Raw genomic sequence first — 9,337 nt, forward strand, 5'->3', positions numbered from 1 at the left:
AAGCCGAGAAGGAAAACCTGAAGGCCTGGGGAAAGCTGTGAGAAGAACATTTCAGACTAGAGGAAGGACAGCGTGGCACAGAGGGGAAGCATTCAGAGAGTTGCGGCGAAGGGAAGAAGGGCAGTGGTCCAGCACTTAGCCTGAGGCATCTGCTGCGTGCCTGCTATGTGCCCGACCCCCTTCCAGGTGCTTGATGTCCACGACTGGAAAAAAGAGAAAAAGTCCTGCCCACTGGGAATCCACATTCTAGTGGGAGGGAACAGATTATAAACAATAAATGTAAAAATAAAGGAATTATGTAATATGGTAGCATGTGATAAGACCTTTGGGAAAAAAACAGAGGGGAATGAGAATGGAGAGAGAAGCCAGTCACAAAAGGTCGCACATTGTACTATTGAAATGTCCAGAACAGGTAATTCCGTAGGGACAGAACGGAGAGGAGAGGTTGCCGGGGTGGGAGAGGGGGAATGGGGACTGAGTGCTAATGGGGGATGAAAAGGTTTGGAACTAGACAGTGGTGGTGGTTACACAGCTGTGAATACAGTGCTAAAAAGCACTGAATTGTGCAGTTTAAAAGGGTGAATTGTATGGCATGTGAATTATATCTGAATAAAACTGTTAATTAAAAAAAGGCCAAGCTTGGTGGTTGGCATCTGTAATCCCAGCACTTTGGGAGGTTGCCGCAGAGGATCACTTGAGGCTGAGAGTTCAAGACTAGCCTGAGCAACAAAGCAAGACCCCATCTCTACAAAAATGTTTAAAAATTTTTTTTAAAGTTGGGCATGGTGGTGTGGTATGCACCTGTAGTCCCCTCTACTCGGAAGGCTGAGGCAGGAGGATGACTTGAGCCCAGGAGTTCAAGGTTGCAGCAGCCTCTGATCGTACCACTGCATTCCAGCCTGGGCAACGGAGTGAGACCCTATCCCCCCCTCCAAAAAAGAAAGAAAATGGAAGGCAAGTCACAGCGTTGGTAAGGGGCTCAGGGGGCCTCGTTGAGAAGGTGACATTTGAGCAGAGGTTTGAAGGAGGGCATGAGCTTCCCAGACAGAAGGAATCTGCAATTAAACCTATCTAGAAGTTTCCTGTTTTCTTAAATAGTCCTGAGAATTTGGCATCCTACTCCGTATTATGTTCATTTCTTATGTTTTAGTTCCAAATATTTTGGCAAACTCAAGGGCAGAAATCGCCCGTCGTTCCTGGCACCAGGATAAGCTCGCGGGCCAGAGAGTCCCAGCGTCGCCCCCGCGCCGGCCCCGGGCTGCAGCGGCCGCCCCCACTCAGTGTCAAACCCCGCCCCGACTCCGCCCCACAGAGGATACGTAACCGCTATCGCCCCGCCCCCGGAACAGAGACGACGCGCATGCCCAGCGCGGCCTCGCGCACGCGCTCTCTGCAGCCTCGTTTGACCTCTGACCTGCTGGCCGCCCTTGATCCCCGGCCTCCGGGCCAGGAAGCGGAGCCCGCGCCCCCGAGGCAGAGCCGCCATGGTGAGGCCCGAGTGGGGCGCTGCTAGGGGAGGGGAGACGGAGTCAGAGTCGGGGCCGGGGCGGGGGCGGGGCGGCGAGCTCCGGGCCGGGCTGAGGGCGCCGTGCGTGCCCGGTGGGAAGGAGGGTCTGGGGGCGTCACACCTGCGGGACTGAGGCCGAGGGCGGCGGCGGCCTCCGAATGAGGGAAAGCCGCCTGGCTGGGAGCCAGGGCGGGCTTCGCTGGCCGGAAGAAGCCCAGCAAATGTGGTCGCCCTGTGGCCAGCCCGCGTGTGAGCGAGAAGCTGCGGGCAGCGGAGGTGGAGGCTAGGTCCGCCTGGAATTATCTACCCTGCCCCGGATCCTGTGGCTCTGCAGAGTCGATGTTGTCGCCCTGTTATCCCCATTTGAAAGTTGACTTTTCCAAGGCAGCGGCAGATATGGGACTTGTAGGCCCCGAGCACCGAACAGTGAGCGTTTCTGCGGTACCATTGGCACCTAGAGTCGGTCCACAGACCTGTGCCGCACTGACTGCGCCAGGTTGCCTGGGGAACCTTTAAAAATGCAGATTTTTTCTTTTTTTTTTTTTTGAGACAAAGTTTCATTCTGTTGCCCGGGCATGGGCGGCGAGTGCCATGGCATCAGCCTAGCTCACAGCAACCTCAAACTCCTGGGCTCAAGCGATCTTCCTGCCTCAGCCTCCCGAGTAGCTGGGACTACTGGCGTGCACCACCACGACCGGCTAATTTTTCTATATTTAGAGACGGTATCTCACTCTTGCTCAGGCTGGTCTTGAACTCCTGAGCTCAAGTGATCCTCCCTCCTCCGCCTCCGCCTCCCAGTGTGCTAGGATTAAATCATGAGCCACTGCACCCGACTAAAAATGCAGATTCTTGACCTCTATCCCTGCAGGCTCTCTCTGTACAAGTTCTACAGGTGATTCTGACACAGTCTGTTTGGGGAGCCACTTCTTAACTAGTGGTAAGGATAATGTAACAGCTTACAGGTGCCAGGCCTTGAACTGAGGCTTTGTGTAGATTTCTCCCACTGAATTCTTGTGAAGTCATATTGTCATTGTCATTTTACAGATAAGGAACCTGAAGTTCAGAGAATTTGATTTTCTTCCAGGGTCATGTGTCCCGCAGTGTCAGGGACCTCTTTTGAGCCCAGCTTTGTCTGTGTCCCAAGAATACACATTTACCAACACATTGTTCCTGTCTTGTGATGGTCGCTGCCATTTATTGAGGACCTATGATGAGCCCTCACTGAACTGGGTCCTTAGCATGTGTTACCTCATTTAACTCTGAGCCACTGTCAAAGCCGAATAAAATGTAGCTCTGGAGGAGTTTGTATCCTGGAGGAGACAGCAGGCGAGTCCATAAAATAAGACAGTGTGACACATATTAATAGGAAAAGAAAGTGTTATAGGAAGGTATACATGGGAGGAGCCTGGCAGTGTTTCACAGGGGGGATGGGAGTGGCGTGACAGGCTCAGTCCTGAAGGATGTTGGGTTTTGACAGATTATCATGGTAGAAAGGAGGATATTCAAGGTGGAGAAACTTGGTGCAGCAGCAAAGAAATTGAGGAGTGAAGTATGAGGGCCAGTCTAGGAGTAGAAGGTGTGGCTTCAGCCTGGAGAGGTGTAAGGGGGAGAAAGAAACCCAAGAAATAAGTTGAGACCAGACAGAGCTGTGAGTGCCAAGCTGGAGAGTGGACCGAATTTGCAGGCAGTGGTGGTGAACTGTGTGCGTTTTGTTCTTTAGCAGAGAAGTTAGGAGACATTTGGAAACCTTTCTGGGGACATAGAGTTTATGAGACTCTGGCTTGGCCGAAGCAGAGCTGACGGTGGTCAAGTCTCATTCATTCAAATGTGTATTGGGCACTTGCTGCACCAGCCACTGGCCAGGCCCCCGAGGAATACCCGGGCAAATGCTACAGCTGTGGTCCTGACCTTCCTCCTGGCTAGTAGTGCTGCCAGCAGGTGCCTGCAGGGGCCTTGGGTGACCAGAGCCCCCTTCCTATCTCAGTGCGTCCAGGAGAAGGGGCTGGGTCTCAGTGGCGGTGTGCTCACCAACCCGAGAGCCAAGAGCCGGGAGCCGAGAGCTGTGCCTGGAAGGAACATTGCACAGGGATCCCCTCTTGGTGCATGTGACACGAGTCAAGATAAGCCCGAGTGCCCCCCACAGTGTTGTCTGTTGTCCCTCGCCCCAGATGCAGGGCTTTGGTCCTGCCTTGGGCCACATTGCTCCCTGATGAGAAAGTGTATGTGCTGCCCACCGTGGGTCCCAGGTCGGAGTCCTACAGCTCCACCCTGGGACCTCTGCTGTCTGACAACTTCAGGCCTGAAGTTGGATGCCACGTCAGCTGGTTGCTTCAGGCCCGAGAGTCAGTCAGTGGACAATGGGATGTTTGGGGGCCTTCTGGGAGGGGCCTCAGCTAGTGGCTGTTTTGATCACCTGTGGTAGCTGCAGCTGGCAGAGCTGTGCTCCCCGTGTATCCTCAGCTCTGAGCTCAGCCTGACCCATAGCCGGTACTCAGGGAACGTTTGGCTACTGAATAGGTGGGTAAGAGGCTTGGCTGCACCACCTGAGCACTAGACCATTAACTCCAAGCAGGGTCTGGTCCAGAAGTAAAGGCAGCTATTGAGTTCCTGCTCTGGGCCTGCCGCTGTCTGTTCGCTTGGTTTTATGTGCATTGCCTCCTGGGGCTCGTAGCCCTCCGAGGAGAGTATTCTCTCCATTTTGCAGTTAAGAAAACGGATTCAGAGAGGTTGAATAATTTGTTCAGGTCCACACAGCTGTCGAGAAACAAAGCTAGGATTCCAGTCTGGGTCAGCGTTGTTCTCATTCTTCCTCCTTGCTGCTTCCCAGCTCCTGGGGGAACATAGTGTGACGTTTTGCCTTCACCCCTGAGGAATCACAGGGCCTGTATCAAATGAGCTGCTGTATGGGAAGAAGCTTTGTTACTTCATAGCTCCTGGTCATTGTCAAGTTTTGTGAAACCAAGAATATAATAAATGAAAACCCACGTTTATTGAGCACCTCCTGTGTCATTAGGCTCTGTGCCAGGCACTTTATAGGTGTTATTTAATCCCTACGATAGCTGTATTGGTGGCCACATTTTATGGGTGAGGAAACTGAGGCTCAAGGGGCTTGAGAACTTGTCGAGGGTCACACAGCTCCCAAAGGTCATCCCAGAGCCTGCTGGTATGACCATTACACCACACCGCCTCTTCTGGGAGGTGCCTGCCACAGGAACCTTGGTGGCCTCAGTCAGCCATCCCAGCAGCTCCCTAGGCAGCTGGGGTAGCTACTGAAACTGCAGCTCAGCCCACCTTCCCTGCAGCTCTGGGCACCCAGAGGCACGGGCCCCCCACTGCTTTGGTTGGAAGTGTGTAGGGGATGGTTGGGGGAGCTCCCTCGTCACAGCTTCAGTTCTTAATGTTCGTTATTTAGCAACAGTCATCGGCCTCAGCAGAAAAATAAACAAGTGATTCCAAGGCAGGTGATGGCAGCAGATGGTGGCAGGGATGTTCCAGTCCAGGGGAGCCCTCTGGAGTCATCTACTGGCCTGTCAGCTTCCGTCCTTCAGATGGGACCAGCATTCCATCTCAGAGCCTCCCTTTCCACGTGGGAGTGGCTTTAGGCAAGGTGGGGAGAAGTCGGGTGAGACACCCGGTGGGCAGGTGCACCCGTTCGTTGTTCCTCCTCACACCTGCAGCACAGCTGGCTGCGGCCGCCCCTGGCTTTGATCACAGGAGGGTCTTCCCTGGGTTCTGCTTTCCAGAGCTTATGAAAATTCCACCTGCTTGTGAAATCCAAACCCACTTCTGTTCAGTCCCCTCATGGCCCATAATCACATCCCGCCTGTGAGGAAAGAACAGGTCTTGGAGGCTGAGCACGGCCAGTTCTGGAGTCTGGAGTCCACTGGAATCTGACAGGCCCCTGTTTGGCCTGTGGGTTGGGTTCTTGGTGCTTGTCGCCTGATCAGTCGCCCTCCCTCCAACCCCCGGGGTTTCCCGCCTGCGTCCTGCACGCACTTGCCGTGTGTCCTCGGGCCAGTCGCTAAGCTCTTGAGTTGTCAGGATTAAGTGGCACAGTAAATAGAATGTGTTTGGCACAGTGCCTGGCACACGGACTCAGTTGATACTTGTTGACTGAGAGGAATTCTAACTATAGAAAACTACAAAGACAGGGAATGTCACTGGCTGTGCCGTGTGAGCACTGTCAACCTGTTCTTCCAGCGTCCTCCTGCACCTGCGTTTCTGCCGCTTCACATGTCTGCCGCCCTTTTTCTATGCGCTACGTATAACGTCCTTGTTTCACAGTAAGATCTGTGCGTTTTTCAGTGTCTTCGCCTTCCTGTCTCCTCTCCGGCCGGCCTCTGCTTCTGGCTGATCTTGGGAGATCCTTCATACTTTCTCTCCTCCCAGCCCTGGCTCAGCCCAGAAATGCCCCATATTTCTGTCATATTCTACCCGCTCTTCAAAACTCAGCCCGGGAGAAATACCCTTTTCTCCCAGAGTCTCCCCCTCATGCCTGAGTTTCCCTCGGTGGATTCTCCACACTCTGGGCGCGTCTTACTGAGACTCCCTGCATGCCTGTGTGGCGCGTGGAGTCGCACCACAGTCGCAGGGTTTGCGTCACCTCGCTGCGCTGCACTGGTCTCCCTGCCAGGCCGTGTGGGTGTGTGGCCAACTCTGATGACAGAGACCAGGTTCTGCGTGTCTCTGTACTCTGCTGGCAGAGTAGACTCAGGAAGTGGATGAGCGAGTGAACCACCGGCTGAAGAAACGAACTAGGCCTACTCTGCGTAGTCACTTGGTCCATAGCGTGTTTGTCTAAGTACCCACCTAGTGGGCGTTTAGCTCCTTGAAGGTGGAGACTGTTGCTTTAGCCTCTTCAGTGAATTTGTTGTGTTGTATGGGATGGACCAAAAAAAAAAAATCACAGGACTTGAGTAGTGTTGGCAGAATTAGGATGGATCCCCCACTCCTAACATAAAGGTTGGACTAGATGATCTTGGAAGCACAGGAGGTGCCATCATTGGCCCTGGGATCGAGAGAGAGAGTTAGTGGCAACTCTGGGTCTGTCTCTGTGTCCTGGCTTCCAGGCCACAGTGCTTCTCTCTGAAGCTGGTGGCCTCTGTCCCCTGTGTCAGCTGAGTATCTGAAGCCACCGGGTGCAGCTTTTGTCAGGGTGCTTTGGAGGAGGCGTGTGGCTGCAGCTCTGTGCGTCATCACCTCAGATCTGTAGCGACCTTGCCACTCTGCAGTTGTTTCCAGGGTCCCCTCTCTGAGGACCCTAAGAATGCGGCCTGCTAACCAGGTGCCTGCTTTGTCCACAGGCCAAGTACCTGGCCCAGATCATTGTGATGGGGGTGCAGGTGGTGGGCAGGGCCTTCGCCCGGGCCTTGCGGCAGGAGTTCGCAGGTAAGCCAGGACCTCTGTCTCCACCCCACCCCGGGCTGGGAGCTCCTGCCCAGGCTGGATTGTCCCCGTGACTGTGGGCGCTCAGGCTTGGTGGCTGTGAATGCAGGGATCCCCTCGGGCTGGGGTTCTGCCACTTGGGTAGCCTGGTGCACTTTCCTGTGGTGGGGGTGGTGCCAGACTTTGGGACATTCCTGCATGAGGGAGATGTTTATCTTCAGTGCTGCCTGGTTAGTGTGAGCAGCCTGGCAAGAGTCAGCAAACCGGCCCACCTGGCCACCTGTTTTTGTAAATAAAGTTTTATTGGAACACAGCCCTCCCCAACCCCTTTTAGGCAGAGTTTTGTAATTCCAACACAGACTAACTGGCCTGCAAAACCTAAGATATTTACCATCTGACCCTTTAAGAAAATGTTTACTGGCTCCTGACTTTAGGAGTCCCTGAAAGGGAAGCAGTTGCCCACTCAGCCGGCTCTGGTGGTCCCAGCAGAACCATTGCCGCCTCTCCACGCCTGCAGCTTCACTCCAGTCCCCACCATGGCCTAAAGCTCCCCCGGGATGGGAGGAGAAGAGGGACAGGGTCATCTCGTTATCTCAGTGGGGATCAGGAGTGAGGTTTGATGGTCAGACCCTGCCCTTATCTTCCTGTGGGCCATGTCTGTCCTCACTTTCCCACCCACCCCTCAACTCCCTAAAAAAGAACCACTTCTGGGGAAGAGAAATTTCCTGGCGGCTTCTGTTCATCTTCTTCTGTGCCACCTGACAGGGGTGAGCCACCCACCTGGATGGCCCAGGGGGAGCTATGGTCTGCCAAGGGCTGAGCGATCACCCCCATGTCCACACAGCCAGCCGCGCAGCAGCTGATGCCCGGGGACGCGCTGGACACCAGTCTGCAGCCGCGTCCAACCTCTCTGGCCTCAGCCTCCAGGAGGCACAGCAGATTCTCAACGTCTCCAAGCTGAGCCCCGAGGAGGTCCAGAAGGTGAGGCCACCAGACCATCCCCAGACATGCCTTGCCTAGACTGGTCAGAAGTTGGGAGATTGGGGAGCATGGGGCGGGGCAGGTACAGAGGCTCTGGCCACAGCCAGCTCAGACTCTGACTTGGGGGAGCCACTGTTGCTTGTTTTGGGCCCGAAGCAGGGCAGTCGTGGAGACAGAGTGTTTGCCGCCAACAGCTGAGCCCACTGTCACTGGCACTGTCCACAGCTCTGCCCCTCAGTGGTCATGCAGCTTCCTGTGCTGCACACATGGTTCTCGGGGTGGAGGGGTAGAGCTCTGCAGCCTCCCCTGTCTCCAGCCCAGTCTGCAAGCCCTCTCACCTGTCCTCTCTCCGCAGAACTACGAACACTTATTTAAGGTGAATGATAAATCCGTGGGTGGCTCCTTCTACCTGCAGTCAAAGGTGAGTGGTCTTTGATTCTGGGAGGGGGATAAGCCACAGGAATCAAGCTTCCAGCCACCTCTCACTCGAGGTCCCTCGTTTCCAGGCAGGGGGGCTGGCATTAAGGGAGTGGCAGGTAGGAAAGTGTGCAGGGAGGGCCCCCTGAACTGCCACTCCTTCTGGCTGCCTTAGCTCCAGGGGGCCCAGCCAGTCAGGCTGTGTCATCCTGGATGGCAGCCCTCCCAGCAGCCGGGACTTTGAAGCAGCAGGAGCACCAGCTGGTGATATGTGAGAACTGGCCCTCTGGCACATGCATGGTGCATCAGCTCGGGCCCCCAGGCCACCCCTTCCACCCTGGGGCTCTGCTAAAGGAGTCATCACATCCACCCAGGGCTCTCCAGGCAGGAAATCAGCTTGGCCTTGGCCCTGGGCTGGGAAGAGGCCTGTCGTGGGCTGGCAGGGGGCGCCGGGCAGAGGCTCCTGCGGCCTGATTATCTGTGACCCCCCCCCCCACCTCAGGTGGTCCGAGCGAAGGAGCGCCTGGATGAGGAACTCAGAATCCAGGCCCAGGAGGACAGAGAGAAAGGGCGGACGCCCAAGACGTGACTGCTCAGCTCCCCCCGCGCTGCCCCGCCGCCTCTAATTTATAGCTCAGTAATAAATGTCTTTTCCGCATTTCTGCGTGCACGTAGGTTCCAGAGGGCAGGCTGCTCTTCCTGCCAGTTGTAGGGCTGTGCGTGCTGGGGGCAGGGGAGGCAGCAGCCTCTGACAGCCCAGAGGCCGGGGTGCGTGAGGTTGGCAGCCAGCCGGACCCTGGCCAAGTTCTGTCACGCACCGGACGCAGTGGCTCCTGCTTCTGCAGCGCCTGCGCCAGCACCGGGCTCCCTTCGGGGGCATCCTGGCAGACCCTGGCCCTCCCACAGGGTGGAGGCCCCCTGCCTCAGTTCTTTGTCCCAGGCCACCTCTCTGTGGGGCCGGTTTGAATCTAGCATCTCAAGAATCCGGGCAGCATGCCCTGGTGTGGCTGGGGATGATAGGCCTTCGGCTCGTAGACTGAGGTGCCG

General features: G+C 55.7%; 1 protein-coding gene across 1 annotated transcript; it reads left to right on the forward strand.

Moving 5' to 3' along the window:
- The first annotated feature begins 1,402 nt into the window (after positions 1-1,402).
- On the forward strand, positions 1,403-9,204 carry PAM16 (presequence translocase associated motor 16). Its single transcript, XM_069487004.1, has 5 exons — positions 1,403-1,487; positions 6,811-6,895; positions 7,737-7,873; positions 8,229-8,294; positions 8,793-9,204. The coding sequence occupies exons 1-5, from the start codon at positions 1,485-1,487 to the stop codon at positions 8,877-8,879; spliced, it is 378 nt and encodes a 125-aa protein (XP_069343105.1). The 5' UTR covers positions 1,403-1,484; the 3' UTR covers positions 8,880-9,204.
- The last annotated feature ends 133 nt before the right edge of the window (positions 9,205-9,337 follow it).

This window comes from Eulemur rufifrons, chromosome 14 (genome assembly GCF_041146395.1).
Source record: "Eulemur rufifrons isolate Redbay chromosome 14, OSU_ERuf_1, whole genome shotgun sequence".
NCBI classification, from domain to species: Eukaryota; Metazoa; Chordata; class Mammalia; order Primates; family Lemuridae; genus Eulemur; species Eulemur rufifrons.